At 41.9% G+C, this 22,520-nt stretch overlaps 4 protein-coding genes across 9 annotated transcripts in view; 2 read left to right on the top strand and 2 right to left on the bottom strand.

Moving 5' to 3' along the window:
- Alk (Anaplastic lymphoma kinase) overlaps window positions 1-3,583 on the bottom strand; it is a 37,179-nt gene extending 33,596 nt beyond the window's left edge. For 2 of the 5 annotated variants that reach the window (XM_076444751.1, XM_076444752.1), the window contains exon 1: window positions 2,282-3,488. The gene's annotated coding sequence lies outside the window, so the exon portion shown is untranslated. Of the gene's footprint in view, window positions 1-2,281 lie in introns of all 5 variants that reach the window. The other 3 variants (XM_076444749.1, XM_076444748.1, XM_076444746.1) reach the window with 3 other exon arrangements.
- Window positions 3,584-3,774: 191 nt separating this feature from the next.
- Window positions 3,775-12,913, top strand: LOC143219022 (galactokinase). 2 transcript variants are annotated; one of them, XM_076444783.1, is made up of 3 exons: window positions 3,775-7,504; window positions 9,697-9,873; window positions 11,008-12,913. In XM_076444783.1, exons 2-3 carry the CDS (start codon window positions 9,783-9,785, stop codon window positions 11,646-11,648), a joined length of 732 nt encoding a protein of 243 aa, XP_076300898.1. In that variant the 5' UTR covers window positions 3,775-7,504; window positions 9,697-9,782; the 3' UTR covers window positions 11,649-12,913. The 2 variants fall into 2 exon arrangements, with proteins under 2 accessions (XP_076300898.1, XP_076300899.1); XM_076444784.1 differs by having other exon boundaries at window positions 3,775-9,873; window positions 10,857-12,913.
- On the bottom strand, window positions 12,110-15,091 carry LOC143219026 (uncharacterized). Its single transcript, XM_076444792.1, has 3 exons — window positions 14,880-15,091; window positions 13,594-14,025; window positions 12,110-13,374 (listed from the first exon to the last, which is right to left on the bottom strand). Exons 1-3 carry the CDS (start codon window positions 14,944-14,946, stop codon window positions 13,280-13,282), a joined length of 594 nt encoding a protein of 197 aa, XP_076300907.1. The 5' UTR covers window positions 14,947-15,091; the 3' UTR covers window positions 12,110-13,279.
- Window positions 15,092-15,795: 704 nt separating this feature from the next.
- Toll-7 (Toll-like receptor 7) lies at window positions 15,796-22,061 on the top strand. The gene has a single exon (XM_076444754.1). The coding sequence runs from the start codon at window positions 16,593-16,595 to the stop codon at window positions 20,691-20,693; it is 4,101 nt and encodes a 1,366-aa protein (XP_076300869.1). The 5' UTR covers window positions 15,796-16,592; the 3' UTR covers window positions 20,694-22,061.
- The last annotated feature ends 459 nt before the right edge of the window (window positions 22,062-22,520 follow it).

The following is a 22,520-nucleotide window of genomic DNA, read 5'->3' as shown; positions in this document are numbered from 1 at the left end:
TTTACGAAAAAAATAAATTAAAATAAGTACAAGGCAATGCAAATCGAATGAGTCAATGTAACGGACAATGAACTATAATTTAACTATGTTTAATTAAATAAAATCACTGTTGTATTGGGTTGGAAATTAAGATATTTGTTCATAGGTTTATGGAATAACATGATATGTTACCTCAACAACTAATTTTAATTTAAAAACGCTACGAACTTTCTTTCCAATCCAATATAATGAATATAATCTCAAAATGATGTTTTTGCAATGTTTATCTTACTAGATATTTTTAAACAAGAATTCATGAATGAATTCTAATATTATAGATCTCCCAATTATTTATTTAACTTTTAATTTTATTAGATGAGCTATGAATACATCACAGTTTACATACAACAATATAATAACTAGTAAAAAGTTTGTGAATCAATTGCAAGACACAGGAGCTAAATATAAATTTATATTTCTCACTAATAATTTCAATGTAGTGAGAAAATAATAGATTAATACCTTCAAAGTCTCCTAATCTTTTCTAATCTTGTTATAAATTGCACCTACTCGTTTTTGTCATAAATGCATAATATCCGAAGCCTGGTAATAACATATGCAAACGACAATCGGAATAGGTGCATAATCAAAATGTCTGTCAATTTATTTACGTTTTAATGGTAACATTGTTCAAATTGTGTTTTCAAATTATTCCTGTCTTTTTTCCGAAAAGATAAGTAGAAACTTTTTCTTCGTCTTATTTAGAGCTGGTTGGTGGAACTGTATAACGACGCAATTACCGTTCCGATTACTCAGGTGTTGTTACGTAGGTTCATCTACGAGAACTGAAATGATGGATTTTGTAGAATTATTGTATCACACTAGTACATTATTGTTCCACAAAAGTACGTCTTTCGAATAATTATTCGATAAAATCTGCGCGATGACGTCAAGTAGACAGCTCCGAAACTCTACATCTTACAACCTGCTAAATTAAATAAGATAATCTATTGTTTTATGGGAAATTTAAATGAAACTTTTCGAAAATTGATCTGAAAAGCTTCCAAGTTTTTCCCAACACACACAATGTCCGAATTTCTTTTCTGTATATAATGTGAATAAAAAAATTAATCCACTCATTTCGTCTACCAAAGTCACGAGGTATCAAAAGGTTGTACGTACACTTCTGAAACTTGTGCATCCACTCAGCAAACATACAATCTCTAATTAAGGTTATGAAGTACGTAATCCAATTAACTGGAGCATTGACTTTCAGCGCGAACATGTAAAGCTCTTTAATCTTTTTACCCGAGTCATAGATAATGTCATTACATAATTCTAACTGCAGACACATAACGTCATTAACCTCCTCATTAGCGAGAAAAATTGTTCAGGAAAACTGCTGCAACGATATTTCCACAAACCGATCGCCAACTGATTAATCTAACCACCTAACTAATTAACGCCAAAGAATCATATCTCGAATATATTGTTACATCAAGAAACGTGAAGTAATTGAACGCCAGAAAGAATAATAATTGAAAACAACACTATAAAAGCTCACGCTGCTGACGTCACGAGGACGTTATCCAATAAATTCTTCGTACAATATGAACGAAAAAGATTCAAAGAATCTAATTATCCTTAAAATCGTTGATCGTAGATATTTCAAAATCATGTAACCGCTCCATCAAACTGCGGTTTCGGTGTTGGCACATGGATACACAACAATTTTCGCATTCCTCCTTTATCTGTCGAAACGCTATGCAACGAAAATTATGTCAGCGATCTGCATACCAGTGAAACGGTCTCACGCGGCGAACAGGTCTTGTTTACGCACTTTTACTGGTACCCATTAGCTAAAATTATGCCTGTCGCCAACTGCGAAATGGGTCGAACCATGTTTTGGTATTAGCCGCGGGAGATATCGAGTTTTGATAAACCACGCTGGAGCCAATATTTCCTGCCTCGTCTGTTTCGGCTACGATAACCCGAACGTTCAATAAACCGCCTTTCTCTCGCAATTTCCAGGCACTGGAACGCGTATCACGTTTGATAAATGTCAAACGTGGAACGGTTGCGTTCAGAAATTCTGGGCTAACCATGTCCCCGGTTTCTAACGACTTAACAGCCCTAGGAGTTCCTCGTAACCTCTCGCTTGTCCATGTTACCTTTCCAAACGTTCTCGAAGAGTTCGTCTATTTATATAGATTTTTCTCGGCGACATTCTATCGTGCATGTGGACGATGACTTGCCACGATATCATAATGCAGAATGAATGGAATCTCAAAATGGTACTCACGTCGATCAGGTGTGCCAATCGGTGATGGGTTTTGCCGGGAAACGTATCATCGGATCTCACATGTACGATAACTGCATTATATCAACCGATCACACACTTTCTCCGCGTCGGTTTCTTTCTCTGTCATCTGCCACCCTCGGCTGGAGTCAGCCCGTTCGCTCGGTCCACCGAAAACCACCATCAGCCGAGGGAACGGATAGCACAGATCACCGGTTTCAGAGTCATCCGGATGATTTCGGCACGCGTGGACCACGCAAATTGATTCTGTCACGGCGGAAGATCTCGCACTCTCGAATCCAGTACGTCCCGTATCTCGTCTCACCTCGACAATCGATAAATGTCGCCTCTCGCCCTCCCTCTCTTACTCTCTCTCTCTCTCACTCTTTCTCCCTGTTTCCCTCCGGCAACCCCCGGTCCGTTCTTTCTTCTCGTTCGATCCGGTGCTCCCGGAGCTGTCTCTGTCCCCGAAGTCGACGACGACGGTGCCGGGAACGATGATCCCCCAGCGGATGGTTTACGTTTCAGTCAGGAAATCTCGAATGCCCGAGGAGGTGTCGGAAGCAACAGTAGCAGCAGCAACGGCACCGCTCACAGGCAGCGGCGCGTCTCTTTGCGCGTACACGCGTGGACCGAGCGCGGCGGGTGGTTCAGCAACCACCGATCGATGATACGTTCATCAGGATTCACCTTGGGCGCATATTCGAGCCCCGACTGCGAGACGCGGTAGAATAATGTCAAATGTAAATTATTGAAACGCGATCAGCGTACAATTTCATAAATTATATCATCATGGATGATATTAATGATAAGTTTTTCTACGTGTACAGTTCATCTTTAGACACGAAGATACAAATCAAAATAGGAACGTTAGAAGGCAAATGGCAGAGGCCAGAATACGACAAGTTACTTATAGGACCCTCTATTAAAGTATTCCGGTCTGTACGGCGTTAACGGCGGACGAGGTGACTTGGCAGCTTCTCTGCAGGTATGGGCCGGCGGTAGACCTCTCGCCTTACCTGTCCACACAGCTCACAAGCATTTCACTTCGCGTTGGAACTGGAACCAATGGGGGTGACGTTATCTATTTCTTATTCTGACTTACCGAGAGATGCTCAGTTATGTATAAGCCTTTACGATTGCGCCGGACCCGAAAGACAACTACCGGTGGGTGGTACCACGATATCTGTGCCCGCTCCGGTCCGCTCGGCGAGTTCGCTGCCGACGCAGCATCCAGCATCCACACCACCCGTGCGCGGTTCCTCCGAAACGTGTCGCGGGTGTATTTCGAGAACTCGAAAAATGCTCAGCGCCACGAGTCCGCGAGAAAGACGATGAGAGAGAGAGAGAGAGAGATCAAATTTAAGGGAAAGAGTGGGGTAAGACAGAAAGATGGAGGAAGAGGGTGGAAAGAGAGCAAGATAAGTGGTCGCCGGTGAAAAGAGAGAAAGAGGAGAATGTGATTTAATAGGAGAGGTGGAGACGGAAATCGTGCAAGGGGAGGAAGGGAAAAAAGAACGGAAAGGAAGACGACTGATTACGCGAGGGCGGGGGTAGGGGAGGGGGGGAAGGGAAGATTGAGAAGAGTGTACGGGAGATGAACGTAGATGAGGATGAAGGGTGGTAGAGAGGATGCTGCGGGCCACGTCGAAGGTGGGGAGCAGAAAGACGAAGTAAAGGGATATAAGAGAGCATGCTCTTATTGACGAAGGGCAGGGACTCCGCCCCTGGTGAGAGTTTAACTCACGGCTGCGCCTATTTTCTCCCGAAACGGACCACCCGCGCCAACCACAGCCCCTGGAATTCGCTCTTGGATTTCTAGCTGAATCGAATCCTACTGTACCAGTTGCCTCGCGCTATGACACGTCCATTGCATACTTACTCCTAGCGATGGGATCTGAAATACTTTGAATCGCTTCGATCCAATGTTTATCGCGAAAAGTTCGAATCACTTCCAACGTAATTCGAAGCTCAGAACTCTTGAAAGTCTTGAAACTGAAATCTAGTCCAGACCTAATCCATGCATTTACAAGTGTTTTGTTATTAGCTCGTAAACTATAGCCGACCGCCAAAAAATTTTATGGTAAAATTCTTCAAAATGGCGACCTGGACAACATATTTCAAGGTCATTGATATCGGAGAGGAGATAGTTCACCGTCGACAAGTTTTGATCAAGACTCAAAATTTTCAAGCCTTCAAGACTTTCAAGAGTTTCCGACTTCGAATAAACATCGAATTGATTCGAAATCCTGGTGGTGATTGATCTGCTTGAAAACTTGCAAGTCGGAGTATTCGGTGCCTATCACTACTTACTCCGCCTCGTGCTTCCATGTTGCGGATTCTCGTCGATGAGAAATGTTAAGGGGACAGTCTCGTGTATACGGGTCGAACAATCGATTTCCTTTTATTGTATTTTCTATACGTGTAGAACATTAAAAATACTTTTCCAACATCTCCCAGCAACTTTCCCAGCATGATCGAAGCAATGCAATAATGCAGATGCAAACGTATATGTACAGTAGCGGACAAAAGTTTACGACCGCTCTTAAGAAGACGATAACTTTTTTAATATTGTACTATACGATTTGAACTTTTTTGGGAAGCTAGAACAATTAGTTTAATAAAGGATGTGAAAAGAAATTTTTTCAAAAATTGCAATTGATCGGAATTGTTGAAAAAATACTAAAAGTTGAATTTTTAACTTTTTTATGTGGGCCCATATTGAAAATTTAAAAAAATACGTTTTGTAGATCTGTGTTAATTAAACATACTCTGAAAATTTCGTCAAATCGGTCGACGTTGCAATGAGCTACAAACGTTTAAAGATGGTAAAAATTGCAGATTTTCAAGATTTTCGGCAATACATTGTGAACATTTTTTTTGTTGTAAATATATACGAAAGACGGATAGTGAAATTCAGTAAAGATTGATCTGTTTAATCTGAGGTCTTACTTTAAAGGATTCATAAATATGTGCGACGATTAGACTCACAAACATGCACAAAAGGAAAATTAATATAATAAACGTCTCTCGACTCAACATGTTCACTCAACAAAATATTAGAGCTCAGATTGTTTTCTTCTATTTTTTTGAAACATAAATCTTAACACGTATTGGTAACAGATCATTTATTTGCTATACAAGATGTGATATTGTATTTACCAATTGTATATGAACCAATTGTAAAAGTTGATAGAATTATACATGTGTATAAGATTATTATATATTTAATACCATAATAAACATCATAGACATGTTAATAATAACATTGAAGGTCTACTTCGTTAATTACGAATTTACTACTATACTGGAATTTTAAACAACCTAATGTGCTTTAAATTGATAACATTTGCAATATAATACATATAATTATCTGCAATATAATGCGAACACGTTAATTATAGCATTGCCAAGTAAGTACATATACGATACATTACACTGCAAAATATTCTTCGATTTATGCTCACAGAGATTCAGATATTGTCTCTACATAAATAGAATTGTTTTGCAGTTTGCATAATTCTCGTATCTCGAGCAGGCTCAAAACCTCACGCTGTGATAATTACGTGACCGTTCCTGACGTATGACTTATTATCATTCTTTACAAATAACCACACGCCGTGTACGGTTCTTTTGTGCCGATGCACCAGTAATTTCCGTTATACTATCGCCAGCAGCGCAAACGCCACCGGTAAAAGGATATTGCTATGTCGAACAGTCTTTAGTTTCAGCCCAAGTATTAATTAATGTCTTATCACTTTTCTTCTCGTATCTTTTATTTTTCTTTAATAGCATATTGTATCTATGTATATTCCATAAAATTCATATACAGTAGCGGACAAAAGTTTGAGACCGCTCTAAAGAAGACGATAACTTTTTTAATATTGTACTATACGATTTGAACTTTTTTGGGAAGCCAGAGCAATTAGTTTACTAAAGGAAATGTGAAAAGAAATTTTTCCAAAAATTGCAATTGATCGGAATTGTTGAAAAAATACTAAAAGTTGAATTTTTAACTGTTTTATGTGGGCCTACATTGAAAATTTAAAAAATACGTTTTGTAGATCTGTGTCAATTAAACATATTCCGAAAATTTCGTCAAAATCTTTAAACGTTTGTAGCTCATTGCAACGTCGACCGATTTTGACACAGATTTTGTCGATTTGGCCCATAGTGCGACGTCTTTCCTTCCAACCACAGAATATACGACGACCGATGCAGCAGTCAATGCGTTAATCAAGTTGCTTACATAAGCAGCAAAACTCTCGAAGAAAGCATGCAATATTTACATAACCCACACGTGGCGTACAAAATTCCAACAAAAATTCGAGCACGACTCGATTTCCTGAAGCGTGTTTTCCTGCTACACTGTTCCGCGAATACATATTTCAACATCGACGAAGCAACACGAACGATAACGTTTCGATGAGTTTGCGTGACGCAAGAAATCGCCGCCTGATTTGATTTTTGTGGACGCTGTTCTCAAACAAGGAAATGATTAGAAGATTTCACGTCTCCGTTCTCAACGTGCAGAGATTAAATACGTGATAGCTCGCGCGACGGCGGCAGAGACAAACGAAAAAAAAGCGGAATTGCAGCAGGCCGCAGGGAGCTTTTCACTTTTTTCTATGCGGCAAACGTCCCGGAAGTGTCAAATTAAAAATCCGTTTGTCCGAACATTTGGATTCCGTTCTGATGGCTTTTTCCAGAGTGAACAATAAATCCCGTAATATCCGCACAGCGTGTGCCTCTTCCACGCTAGGCAATTTATCGAACAATAAAGTAAGAGCTCTCTCATTGTTCGCGATAGAAAAATCAGAATAAAACTTCCGTTTCCACCATGCTCCGCTACGGGCGAGCGTGTTGCTCCGTGAGAAATCGCGTGTCGCATTGTCCGGGAACAAATTCTTGTAAAAGTTCGCGGAAACGAGCGAAACGCCGCCGCCGCGCGCCGTAACGATTTAGGCGGGTTCGCGAAAGTAATCGACTGAAACTTCATCCGCGCAGTTCCTCGAGGATTACCACGAACTGCTGAAACCTTACCTGGACGATGACTACGGGGATGAAATTCTAAAAAAGTCTAATGTCGATGTTTTGCTGAACCTCGCCGAGCAGGACTTTATTCAAAGTTACGGCGGGTTCCCTACGTGCGCGGTGTACGCACCTGGATGCCTCACTATAGCTGGAAAGTGTACAAATCTGGCGTCAAGTAAATCGCTGTCCATGGTACGTGAAAGTTTATCTGTTACGTGCAGGGTGGCTACGCGATAATGCTCGTGCAGAAGGTACGCAACAGAAATCACTTCGGTCATTCTGCAAATATTCCAAAGCCTGAGTTAGTGCAACGACTTTATCCTATGTTAATTCTAGTGAAATATCGTCGTCGTTCATCCTGCTAACTATACTATTACGCATTTGTAATATATATAGTTCGCACTCTTAATTCAACGAAGGTGAATTAAACGGATCCTCGAGTTACATGTTTGTCTGCAGGCTTTAGCTAACTTACTTATCGCATCGGATTTCACATGAAAATTTCTTCGTACAAATACTGCTTATACCGTTCGTTCATAAGAAAAGTGATACAGCTCAACAATATATTTCTATTAGGTCGTTGCATATGAAATGTGTCCGATATTAGAATGCAACTCTTATAATATGTTTCGATCAAAAAATGCTATTATAATCTATAGGTTCATTGTTACTAAACGTACCACGACCGGTTCTAGATTTCTTATTTCACAATTAATAAAATTATAAAGATGCCTTCATAAGAAATATCTTTGTTAGTGCACATGTTATAATAAGAACCGCGCAAAGTCTAAATTAATTAATTCTTGCCATTTCTATGGGTAACCACGTGCCTGTTATTTTTATACCTCGGTACGTTTAGTGTTAATATCCTATTTTAGGTTTAATCTACAGCTAAAAAGAAAAAGAATGAAGTACATAAAATTTGCCAGGAAACGCTTCACTAAATAGTTGTGAACAAATGTTGTATACGTGAAATGCGTAACAGTATACACAGATCGACTATGTTTATCTGGTCTTCATTGAATGTTTTTCCTCGTGTAATAACATATCATTTCCGTGCCATTAGTCAATATTTACAAAAATAATATGACGCAACAGAAAAAATGGAAAGAGATAGCACGCAGCTCGTGGACTGCCCCGACTTTGCAGCAATTGATAATCCGCAGTTACTATACTTCACGTATATTTTACAGAAGAGTCATTTGAAAATTACCTAAAATTGCCAACTTTTTTATTGCATATCTGGCGATACTTAGTTGGTACTTAATAGAAATGTAAAATAATTTGTTCTTATTTGGATACCGCGTTCATTGTCATGTGCATTCGTTATAAAGTACACCACAATTTATATATTTATCATTATACTTTTGTTAGAAATATATTTTGTCACTTTTTTCTATCACTTTCCTTATGAATGAACGAATAAGTTTGTAACAAAGCGTTTCCCGACAAACTTTGCAGAACTTATTTTTCTTCCTAAGTTTAGATCGAACCCCCTCGCAGTTTTGAGACAGCCTGTGTTTATCTTTCATTGTATACTTTGACTTTCTTAATGTATTCTTAATGTACAGTTGCCCCGAAGTGTTTGCCAACACTGGTAACGGCGTGCTCCAATGATTTTCACCAACGATACCTTGTCAACGAACGAACTAAACAGTGAACGTCATTGGAGCACGGTGTTTATCGTAAATCCACCTCTTGCTTCTACGATAACGGAATACGCGGTAATACGCACTCCCTACAATCGTAATACACAAATACGTAATATAAGCGTGCAGCAACGCACACATACAGGGTGTCCCATTTGAAGTTCTGCACGCTTTTTCTCGAACTGCAGCTCATTTCGAAAAACGTATTGATTAAAATCTACCCTGTTTCACAATCTTCCCTAGATGAATGAGCTTCCAAAATTTCAAGGCAACTGCTGCTATTTTGGATAGAAGTTTATGTTTTCATCTAAATGCGGGTGTACAGCCTATTCCAAGACGAATTCATTGACCTAATATGCCGGTTTTCGAAGGTCATTCGTGATCGTTTACTGCCGTTTGACACTTACCTTCGTTAAATTAACACCTCCGGAACCTGCCACTGTTTATAACATGAAAACTCGTATTAAAGATGCTTCGTACAAAAGTACAGTGACTTTTATTGATATTCGGACACCCGTAAAAAGACGGACTGGGACCTTTTTCAGGAGCTAGAACAATTAGTTTAGTAAGACCATCCCCATAACGGTAGATTACACTTGAGAAACGTTTTTTGAAACGTGCTACAGTTTAGGTTTAAGGAATAAATGCGTGCAAAGCGTCAAATGCTACACCCTGTATGACTTCGATTATCTTGTCTTGAAATAAAACAGGCCGTTCAACTTGTCACGTTGATAGTTGGTAAGCGGAGTCGCGACAACAAACGGTGTCACGTGAAAACGCTCTTGGACGAATTCACCAAGGAGAATATTTACAAGTTTTATATGAATGATGAAAATCTCCAAATAAGGTTGGAGGAACCGGCGTGGATTCGGTACTTGAAAGGAACGATAAAATGCTTCAAGGCCAAAAGAGGTATCCATCCAATCACCATTATGGATTTTTTACGACATATACATATGTATAGTACGGACCGGATTAGTGCAATGAAATTCCCGTGAAGCATTCATTCGGGAAGTGTTCCCCATCCAGACTTTCTGAAAGTCAGCGAAATAGGATGACCAGAATACGAAACACTGATAAGACAGTGGTTAACACGATCTTTATAAATAGACAATATTTTTAAAAAATGGAGAAACAACAATTGTTGACGAACAAATAATATTTCAATGCCAGTTTTATACGTTCGACAGCTTTTTGCCATCATATCCAATTTTTGCTTCTTACGTAACTCGTAATAAATGTGTTTTTTTAGCGCGTAACTGGATTTTTATTGCATTTTTCATGACACTCGCTTTTCACTTGTCACGTGTCAACTTGCGAAAGATATGCAAGCCAACATAATATATGATGTACATGCAAAGAAGCCATTCTTTTGAAAAACAGCTTTTTGGTAGTTTATTATTTCTGAAGAATTAGAATCAAACTTTCTGAAATCCTTCCAAAAGAAATATTTCAAAGTACTTCTCTCTGAGATATAATCACTAAACAAATTATTACAGAAACTCTCTGTTTCAAATAGTAGTTGACGACATAATGACAAAGAAGGATAAAATTTAATATACGAGTAATATTTAAATGAGTTGTGTATATAATGAATACTTAATTATTAATACGCTTTTAAATATTTTAAAATATCGCATACATATGACAGATTTAGTCGTGTATAATGTGTATAACTAACATAGATCTACAAAACATACATTTTAAATTTTCTTTAAGGGCCCTAATAAAAAAGTTTAAAAAAATGACTTTTTTATTTTCGCATGTGTAACTTTGTAAATTATAATTTTTTGGAAAATCTTTTTTGCATATCATTTCATAAACCAGTGCTTCTAATTGATTATAAAAAATCAGGTCGTTTGTTACAATTATAAAAAGGTTATTCTGTTTTAAAGGACGTTCGAATACTTTTGTGAGCCACTGTAGCTCCTACATCTTGCGATTAATACAGACAATTTTTATTTCACGGTAAAATCCGCAGTCTGTTAATTATACTAATACTTCAAATCTCTATGCGAAGTAATGAAACCAAGTAAATGATAACAGTGACTGTCCCGGGGTTTGAAATCGTGATTGTTTCCACGGTGCCGATAAAATGTGGTCTCGGAAGCCGTTCCGCCCTGGTCGTTGCAATATACACGTTTCTCGAGGCAATTACAAATACGCAAACAATGAACGTGCTCGAAAAAACGCTGATATGCTATTTGGCGCAGAGGCTAGCCTCGGGATCTCAACACCATCATATCGCCGACTCCTTGGTTTCGATTATCGGAAACGAAGATAAGATAATCGCCTTCAATTCACGATCCCTGACCATCGACAACTATGACTTCCCAGTGACGGTCGGCGCGGAAATGGTTCTTATCGAATTTCCTGATTTCGATCTCGAGAAATCATCCAAGTATCGATTAGACGCGGCGCGTCGGAAAGAAATCTTAGTTATCAAGAACACCAAGTCTCGATGGCGTACAAATCCGGAAGGCGCTTCGACGATGGAACGCCTCTTTTCTGAAGAAACAGTGACCTTGACCGAAGATATACTCAATGAAGATAAGAGGATATCACAAATGATACAAGCCATACAAACGAAACGATGGAAGAAGCTGGGTAGGATGTCAACAATTGAAAGTGTTAAACAGCTTGTTCTGTCGTTTTTTTTCCATTGCATAGTTTTAATAATTGTATAATCCATATAAGCAAATATTTTACATAGCTTGTTAAAATATTACATCCAATATACGATATATTATTTAGGCTTTTATATTTATATATATATATATATATATACTTTTTTTTATAATAGTAAATTGTGTCTCTCTCACTTTAAATATGTTTCCAAAGTATTTTGTTTAGGTACCACGCATTCATTCCAAAAGATTCTCCAATGAAGAAATGAATTTTCGAATGAACTGTTTCAATGAATATTGTAGGAAAACTTTTGTGGAAAAATTATCGGTACACACGTAAATCCTTGGACGTTTTACCAGACGATATGGAACGTGTCATGACCGCGCTGCAATCTGCGGAGTATGTTTTGGGAGCAAGTTTCACTACCCGTGGTAGCGGCGCATCGGTACTCGTGTTGGTAATGTGTTTCCTCTCCTTCGCCTCTCGGCAACACAAAATATGTACTATCGAGAGAACAAACTATTGATAATAATGTTTTATTACTTCTCAACTTATGATTTACAAAAAAAGGAACAACAGCATAAATTAAACCATAAGTAACGTTATTTGATTATCCTTTACAATAAAAATGTTGATCAGTGTGTTCGGTTCGTGGTTTGCTGAAACACTGTTTCAATTTTTTTCGTTAATTGTTACACATCTACGTGTTTCAACAGGTACAAAGATCGAGATTCCGAAGCTTCATCTCACTGATGAATTCCATGGAAATTCCGCGTCAACGTTATTACAAGATAAAGTCGTTCACGGGAGCGACTATACTTTATACACACGAACGTCATGTTTCTTCGGACGACGCGGAACTCCGTCGTCGCTGTCGCCAAACTTTAAGAGCTAAGTACTATCTTCGCGACGACGACTGTATTCTATCAGATTACAAATACTTAGAACCCGCGAAATCAACGTCCTTTTGCGTCCTCGCCAACGACTCTTTCTTCGCCGATTAATTCTCTATTTTTGTTTCGTTTTCTTTGTCTCTACATATAAACATACACATAGGAACCTTCATGTCTGTGTACATTTTGATGTTCTTATGCTAATGTAACCGTTATATTCTCTTTTCTTTTAATGTACGATGTACATATTCGTAAACAAAATAAAAAAGATGCAAATCAAAAACATATTTCACGAAATCTAATGGAAAATAATATGTAGATGGTTATATTTCGTCGAATTAATCTTCTTAATGGAATGTATGTTTGATTGGTCGTCAACATTCATGCGCGAACTGCGCGTACGCATGGTATCGTTCAGATTCTCTCTCTTTCTCTCACTCTCTCTCTCTCTCTCTTTCTTTCTTTCTTACGCCCTTAGATTCTGTACTTTCTCCTTCTACTTCAGCCTTTCACATTTATTAGCTTTTCGCATTCGCACTCACAATACGCGTGCGAATCTGTTGAGAGACTGAGAATACTGTAATACATGTAATTTGTCTTTGTAATTGGTACAAAGAAACGGAACTCGCTTTTTTGCACATCACATTACTAAGAGCACTTAAACCACGCAACACTTAAGTGCGTTATAAAAATACGCAATATTGTTATAGAATAATAAAATTTATAGTTTTCAGTTCAAATAACTGCATTTAAGTTGTCAAAAAATGGTACTTTTCGTGATGATTACTGCCTCAGCATCATAGTATACGGTAGTTTCTTTCGTTCATTGTTCTGTAGAATTTGTAGGAGAACGTAGCGATTGCCATCAAAGATATGGTTAGAATGATGCCACCTACAAAAATCGAAATTTTATGATGCAACTGTACAACAACATGGTATTATGTTTTTTCTCGAACAACGATTCGAACGAGATTAATCTTTCAAGCGAATTATTAGGTCAAATCGTAGAATCTATTTTTCGCATCCAATGTTATTTATGACTTGACCTAATAAATGCAAGTTAATTTAAAAAATGGTAAGTAGACGCAAGAATCTATAGGAATATGCCTACCTACGAAACTGAGACCATCAAACTGCCGTTCCTTATGAGGCGGAGCCTCCTTTGTTGATATTGGAATCGCTGTTGTAACAGATGGTGAAACTGTAGTCTGACTACTGGTAGTGGCAGGCGGTTCTACGCTAGTAGTTTTAGGTTTTTCAGTAGGTTTAACAGTCGTAGTTGGTGTCTCTTTTGTTGTCGATGGAACTGTAGTTGGTTTGCTCGTTACATTTACGGCGAAAGGAGTAGTTGTCATGTTGGTATCGATTTTAGAAGTATCGTTAACTTTAGCAACAGTAGCATTCGTAGTGACTGTTGTAGTACTACTTGTAACTACAGAAGCATTTGGACCTGCGTCAGAATTTGCTGCAATTGCAGGTTTCTGAGGAACCGCAGTAGTTACTGCCGGAGCAGTGGCAGACTTATCTTCATTTGTTGGCGCAGCTGTGTAAAGAATTAACAGTTTACATATCGTTTATAATGGTGAAATTGTTGATATCTTTATCTATAATATTCATATCTTTACTAGAAATTAAAACGATACACACTGTCAATTAACTTCAGATTTCGTAAAAATAAAATTTAACGCATTTTATTTTTAACTATAAACTTGCGAAATGTGTTCCCTCGGCAATGATAGAACACAAGCGAAAATAAAGTATTACATACGAAAAAATAAAAAAGTTGATGCTTCGATTGTAACAACAATGTCACGAAAATGAAAATTTTGTAATATTTAATAAGGAAATCTTGCAACATCGTTTCTCAAAAGCGTTGGAATGCTATAAAATGTTACAACAGACCAACGCCACTCTTACGTGCTGACCGCACTATAAGATATAATGTTGTAGTACGTGACCGTAGAACATGAAAGTTACACAAAATCAATAATATGTAGTACTAAAACTGTACAAAAGCGTCGAAGGTCTTCAGAATTCACGGAAAAGTCCCGAAAAAAGAGCTATGAGAAATCATGAAAATAGAAAATTAAATGAGATATATCTGTGTTTCTAGACGCTTCGAACGATATAGCGAAGGGTTGCTTCGGGGTAGTGCAAAACAAATGTTCGTGGTCATTCCGTGGAACGAAAAAATTCGTTGTAAAATATCATTCTCCCGTATCCCTCGCCACATCGTGCAACGTGTACCGTTACATTTCACAGGTGTGAACCGTCTCACGAACTATGGAGAAAGGTTTAACAGGAAAATATCTCTCATACGCGCGCGTTAGACACTCTTTGACACGAAACGTTAACAGACTCGCGGAAAGCAATACGGCAGGAAACGTTTACACTTACCATTGTTACTCGCAATGCCGCAGATCGTTATAGTCAAGAGAATAGAGGATAGATACACCAATCTCATTTTGCCAAGCGAATGCGAACAGTTTCGGAAAACTATTTACGTATGTTCTCCAGAAGACAGAACCACGACACGTCACAGTCACAAATGCGTCCAACGTAAGCTTCTGCTGAAATTGAACTGGTCGCTGGCTTCCACCACCAATTGCAACTCTATAAGGACGGACAGTAGCGACGCTACGTAACTTCACATTTTGAACACTCTCCCCAGATGGCATGCGTGGTACACAGGTGAGCGGATATTATTAGAAAAATGTGTTGTATTCTTTGCAATATCTGTTTCATTGAAACATTCAGGTTGGAAACGATAAGTTCCGAATCGTTGAATATATATTTTCAAAAATAATGTATTTCGTTACATGAAAATACGTAAACGCGCCCATATGGGCAGCGATATATTGCCCACATAGCGTAAGATACGTATAATTCCTCCAATATGTTTAACAATTTACAACACTGCTTTTGATTTTGCCATTGTTTTCATAGTTCTGAAGGAAATTCTTTTCAAGATTTCTATAAATATGTATGCTTGAAATATTGGAGTACGCCAATATTTCTATCCAAGTGGCAATTTTAAAAGAAATTGATATAGAAACCGGTTCAGGCGAGATTTAGCAAACCGTATCATTGAAATCATACGATGCAGAATGATTCATAAAATAAAGGTAAATTATGTGCGCGCAAACCATTTCCCGTCAAACAACCCCTGCACCGTTTCGCATTTAAAATTTATGTATCGATCAGAATACTCTACTCTGTGACCGCCTGGTACATATGCATATTGTTGTGGCACGGTTGCGGTGAAGTAGGGAAAAAGTGCACCAATTGGCGAAGAGCACGGGAAAACCGGTGCACATACCAACAAGCATATGGAGGTAACGTTACGGTTCGCGTTCTGCTGTTGTTCGTGCCGGGTTTTCTGCGGGGTATTCTAATAAAGTGGCGGCCTCTACCGACGGAAAGAGAAATCGAAAAGGAACGGTCGGGAATGCTGATGATGCGCGCTCAGCGGCAGCGGTCTGCTGGATCAGTGCTAGTGCTTGATGCGAGGCGAGTGTGTACGGTGGTGCACGGTCGCTTCGCCGATACGGGTTCGCACAGACTGTTTTCGTTCTGTCGCTTCGCTAAAGCGTGTTCGTACTACTTGCCGCGACGCGACGTGACGGTGCGACCACGTAGAACGTATCTAGAGAGTAGTGCAAGCAACGAGGGCGTATGTAGAACCGCACGCACGCACGCAAGCGAGCGACGACGAGGGGGATCGAAACCGCGAACGGCAGAGACGACGACGACGACGACGACGTCGAGTCAAGTCAATCGGAAAGATCGCGAGTGAGATACCAGTGGTGGAACACGTAGGGCAGGGTGGCTCGCCACCAGCCAACTACGAATAAAGGGCAAGAAAAATGGGCCGGTCCGTACTTACGTGATAGGAGGTGCATGAGCGCGCGCGCGCTCGCACTCGTTTCCGCGTGTGTATGTGCGTGCGTGTGTCGTCGCTGCGCGAGTGTGTCCGTGAGGAAGGGGTGAGCAAGGGTGCGAAATAGTATCCCTGTATTCCGAAAGTGATAGAAAATCGGCGAGCCTAACCGAGTAAGCCAAGGAAGGGTGAGAGCTGCCGTGGCAACTATCCCCCGCGACGATCCCAAGATGACAGCCAACTATATTTTTCTGACGCTGATAAACGCGGCTTTCCTCTGCCTCGCATCGACCATACTCTCGGAATCAGCCGGAGCCTCTTGCAAGTGGTTGTCCGAGGGTGGAAACGATACCCGTTCCGCGGACTGCACCCTTCTAGTATTGGATCCTACCGCGATCACGAGCCTCGTGCCGTCTCTTGACGGGGCCCTCAAGTTGCGAATACGATGCAGTGACGTCCATCATTTGGAGAGCAGCTTTAACGCGCAAAGCTGGCAACGGTTGACCAGTTTGCACGACCTGCACGTGGACGGCTGTAAAATATTGCGCGTACCCGAGGGTGCTTTCCAACCGCTTCTCGAGCTGAAAAGATTGACGATGCAAACGTTCAATTCCGTTTGGGGTGCTAGCCGCGTTCTCGAGTTCGCGCCCGACTCGTTTCTCGGTCTAAGGGAGCTTCACACCTTAGAGATCGTCGAGAGCAATCTGCAAATTCTTCCAGCGAATCTTTTCTGCGGTCTGGATAATCTTCAAACGCTGAACCTCAGCGGCAATCGTCTGCGCGACTTGAATGACATCGGGCTAAATCGCCAGGACCTGCCGATCAACGAAAACACTGCCGAGCCTTGCCGGGCAGACGTACGGGTTCTGGATCTGTCCCGAAACGAAATCACGCAGTTGCCCGAGAACAGTCCGCTGGTTGGTCTGCGCCAGCTACAAGAACTGCACCTGCAGCGGAACGCGATCGTAGAAATTGCCAGTGACGCGCTCACCGGGCTGACCGTGCTCCGTACTTTCAACGCGAGTTATAATTCCCTGGACTCTTTGCCCGAAGGGCTGTTCGCCAGCACGAGAGACCTTCGAGAGATACACCTGGCGTACAACGGCCTCCGCGACCTGCCGAAGGGTATATTCACTCGGCTCGAGCAGCTGCTGGTCCTGGAACTGGCCGGCAATCGGCTGGGCAGCGACCAAGTCGACGAAACTACGTTTCTCGGGCTGATACGTCTGATCGTTCTCGACTTGTCTTACAATTTATTGACGCACATCGACGCTCGTATGTTCAAAGATCTTTTCTTCCTGCAGATACTCGATCTACGAAACAATTCCATAGATCGAATCGAGAGCAACGCGTTTTCCCCCCTCTACAACTTGCACACCCTCGAGCTGTCCGACAACAAGCTTCACACCGTGGGAGAACGACTTTTCAACGGCCTGTTCGTTCTGAACCGCCTCGCGTTGTCCGGCAATTCTATAGCGAGCATCGACCCGCTCGCGTTTCGCAACTGTTCCGATTTGAAGGAGCTGGATCTGAGCGGTAACGAGCTTACGGCTGTACCAGACGCGCTACGCGACCTCGCTTTCTTGAAAACCCTCGACCTCGGCGAGAACCGGATCAGCGATTTTCACAATGGCTCGTTCCGTAATCTTCATCAGCTAACCGGGCTGCGGTTGATCGGCAACGACATCGGCAATCTGTCGCGCGGGATGCTCTGGGACCTTCCGAACCTGCAGATCTTGAATCTCGCCAGGAATAAAGTGCAGCACGTTGAAAGACTCGCGTTCGAACGGAATGTACGGCTCGAGGCGATACGATTGGACGGGAACTTTCTGTCGGATATCAACGGCGTGTTCACCAGCATCACCAGCCTGTTGTTGCTAAATCTTTCCGAGAATCATATCGAATGGTTCGACTACGCGTTCATACCGGGCAACCTGAAATGGTTGGATATACATGGGAACTACATCGAGACTCTGGGAAACTACTACGAGATTCGCGATTCGAAAGTGAAAACCTTGGACTCCAGTCATAATCGGATCACGGAGTTGGCTCCGTTGTCCGTGCCCGATAGCGTCGAATTACTCTTTATAAATAATAATTATATTAGCGTCGTTCGACCCAATACCTTCGCGGACAAGGTAAACCTAACCAGAGTCGACATGTACGCGAACATGATCGAGACAATGGAATTGACATCGCTGCTTCTGACTAAAGTCCCGGAGGATCGACCGCTGCCAGAGTTCTACATCGGCGGCAACCCGTTCAACTGCAACTGTTCAATGGACTGGCTGCCGGCGATCAACAATCAAACGTCGACCCGAGAATATCCGCGCATCATGGATCTCGACAATGTGATGTGCCGCACTTCCGGTCCACGTGGCGTTGCCATCGTGCCCGCCTCCACGGCCCGATCCGAACAATTCCTCTGCCGTTACGAGGCCCATTGTTTCGCCCTCTGTCATTGCTGTGATTTCGACGCGTGCGACTGCGAGATGACCTGCCCGGCTGGCTGTAAGTGTTACAACGACCGCACTTGGAATACGAACGCTGTGGATTGTTCCGGCCTCGGTGTCAAAGAGATACCCCAGCGAATACCGATGGACGCGACCGAGGTCTATCTGGACGGTAACGTGTTACGCGAGTTGCAAAATCATGCGTTTATCGGACGCAAAAATATGCGCGTGCTTTACGTGAACGCTAGCGGCATCGAGTCGATACAGAACCGTACGTTCAACGGTTTAAACAATCTGCTGATTCTTCATCTAGAGGACAATGGAATACGCGAGTTAAAGGGTTTCGAGTTCGAGCGTCTTTCACATCTGCGCGAATTGTATTTACAGAATAATCTGATAGGGTATATCGGTAACCTAACGTTCTTGCCGTTGCGCTCCCTAGAGATATTGAGACTGAGTGGTAACCGATTGGTAACGTTCCCGGTTTGGCAGGTTACTCTGAACGCGCGGCTGGTTGAACTGTCTCTAGGCGGTAATCCATGGTCCTGTCGGTGTAAATTCCTGCAGGAGCTGTCGTCTTGGGTTTCGGACAATGCTCATAAGGTCGTCGACGCGAGCGATGTTTGGTGCTATTACGGCGGCGACGCGAGACCAGCTTACAGGCGTCGATTGAATGTTAACGAAACAGTCTGTTCCGATTACTTTTCTCAGGGCGGCGTGATCGAGAGCATCATGGTATCCGATTATTTGCCTCTCGTCGCCGCCACTCTGTCGGCGGTATTGGTTCTATTGGTAATCATAGTTCTTGCGTTTATATTCCGCGAGCCGGTCGGTGCTTGGGCTTACTCGAAGTACGGATTACGATTCTTGCGCGCGAAACCCGGAAAATCGACAGGGACGGCGACGATGCCGTCAGCTGCGCCGATGACTGCTTGCTGCGACGGCGACAGGGAACGTCAGTACGATTGTTACGTTTGTTATAGTCCGAACGACGAAGATTTCGTACTTCATTCGTTGGCCGTGGAACTCGAGCACGGCACCGCTGGTCTAAGATTGTGTCTGCATCATCGCGATTTGCCCTGTGTACTCCGTACTTCCACCCCGGCACCGGTCGTCCTCGAAGCGGTCGATGCGTCTCGAAGAGTACTGATCGTCCTAACCCGTAATTTCTTACAAACCGAATGGTCACGGTTCGAATTCCGAGCGGCGCTTCACGAAGCGCTCCGCGGTCGGAACACTCAGTTGATCGTTGTACAGGCTGGTCATGCGTGTCCGGAAGTGGAACGCGATCCCGAGCTGCGGCCGTACCTCCGTACAGCAGCAGCGATACTCACGTGGGGCGAGAAGAGGTTCTGGGAGCGTCTGAGATACGCGATACCACTGGCAAATATGGGGGACATATCCATGGAGAACAAATCCTCGCCGCTCGTTTATAAACGCAACATCAATACGTACACGTTGGACGGTGTCGGCAGCGAGAAGACGACCATGTCGACGCTGCGAGCGCAAGAGAGACAAAGGTCTTTCTTCAAAGACCCGTCCCCAACAACCGCATTAATGTTGCAGCATGCGCCGCCTGCCTATTCCTGCGGCACGGTTTCCATGCCGCAACAGCAACCGCCACCTTCATCGCCGCAGCCTAGGCTGACCGTCAATCACGCCTACCGAGATGCGGTTACTGTACCAGGTAGCAATCTCATCGCCACGAACACGACGGTGAGCAGCGGCAGCAGCGAGGATCACAGGAGACCGCTGTCCGAACACATATACTCGTCCATCGACTCGGATTATTCGACGCTCGAGAGAACTGCCTGGAGACAGCAACAACCACCACCTCCACCGCCGCCACCATCTTCCGGCCAGGCCTATCTCGTCTAGCTCCGCGTCAATTGTCTTCTGCTTGTGATACATTTTCTCTGATGGAAAAAGCTTCTCCCGCTTTTTGTGCCCGCACCGCAAAGGGGAGGGATTGGCGTATACTCTCTCGCAGCGACAGATATTTCCAAGTTTTCTTTTTCTGCCCGTGATCAACGCGATAACCTTGGATAGTTGATAAATGAAAGATATATTTTCGATTACGATTCGTGTATCGAGTATCGGAGGTTACGGGATAAACGAGATTTCGTGTTGGCACCTATGAAGATTATCGAGCTTTCGCTTTGTTACGGCCTTCCCTCGTTCGAACGGGGTAGTAATCACACGATGGTACATACATACATACATACATACATACATACGATTAGTCGAGCACCGATAACTACTTTGGAAATATTTGCTTGCGACGATTCTTTTTCTACCGGTCGAGTATGCTCGCTGTTGCTTTGTTTCATCGGTAAAAGCGTGATTGTCCACTTTTCCACTTGTACCATTTCCTTTTCTCCCTTGCGTTCGCGCTCTATATCCTCCACCCTTTTCCTCTCTTTTGTTGTCTTTCATCCTTCTTTGCTAGATATCAGAACCTCAACCTCCGTCTCTCTTCCTCTCTCTCTCTCTCTCTCTCTTTCTCTCTCTCTCTCCCCCTCCCTTCTCTCTCTCTCTCTCTTACTCTCTTCAGGAACAGATTGCGCGCGCGCAAAACTGTACTATGTGAATTTCTGAATGGCGTCTCGCGAGAACCTAGTCCGACTGGGACTCTTCTATTCCCTCTTCCACTTTGCTTGACGACTTTTCACTGTGCAATAAAGTATAAACAAGCCGTCTCCTTTGCGCGGAATCGCCGGGTAATCGTCTAAAATGGCGATTTATTTCCACGCGTGTACATAATTTATTATAAAATAACGAAACGACAAGAAATGCGCAATATGTAAATAGGGCCGCAAGCTGTATACGCGCGTCAGCGTATGTGTACGTATGTACATTGTACATATCTATAATACGAACGAACGATATACGTCGATCGGACGTAAACAGTTCCACACCGCGTAGAAAGTTTTAGCTTCAATTTTCGATTCTTGACTAGGTAGAGTGACCTTTTTGTAATTTTATATGTCCAATCAAATGTTGTACGATATGTAAATATGTATATCTCGGACGTCGCCTCGTGTAAGATAATTATGCATCGCGTAAGGATGAATGAGACGAAAAATGATAATTAAGAGTGAGAAGCGAAAAATGCATGCGCTCGCGCGACACACCGTGAACACAGACACGCATTCAGCGCATGCGCCGTAAACTTAACTGTATACTTGATTTATTTAAATCATGTGAATAAATTTATAAAATACGTTATTATTATACACCTGCGAATCGTATATCTGATTAATCACCCTGACCCGATCCGCTCAAAAATTACATTACAATTGAACAGCTTAATGGATGAACATTGTAAATCAACTGTAAATTAATTACGATGCTCTTTTTCTGTTCATCCACCCAGAAGTCTCGATTTTTCCAAAAATCTCGCGCAACATATTGATCCACTATGCTGTTCAATTGTCAAATACGCATAGAATACACCCTTCACCGTTAATATTTCCGTTGCCAGATGACTGTTCTAAATTCTTGCATTTCAGTGTATTATTATCATTCTAGATGTTCCTTTTGTGACACACGCTCTGTTCGTATAATTTGCACCGGAACACGCTTTATTTAAACTTTTAGATTTCGTAATTTTTTCACCTAGGATCGCTGCGTTTGCACGCATTCTATCGGAATAGAAAAAAAAATCGATTTCATTGTATTTTTTTCTACTTGTATCAACTGCCA

Source organism: Lasioglossum baleicum, unplaced genomic scaffold, assembly GCF_051020765.1.
Source record: "Lasioglossum baleicum unplaced genomic scaffold, iyLasBale1 scaffold0021, whole genome shotgun sequence".
Classification (NCBI taxonomy): Eukaryota; Metazoa; Arthropoda; class Insecta; order Hymenoptera; family Halictidae; genus Lasioglossum; species Lasioglossum baleicum.
This window is presented reverse-complemented; position numbering and strand designations above follow the sequence as displayed.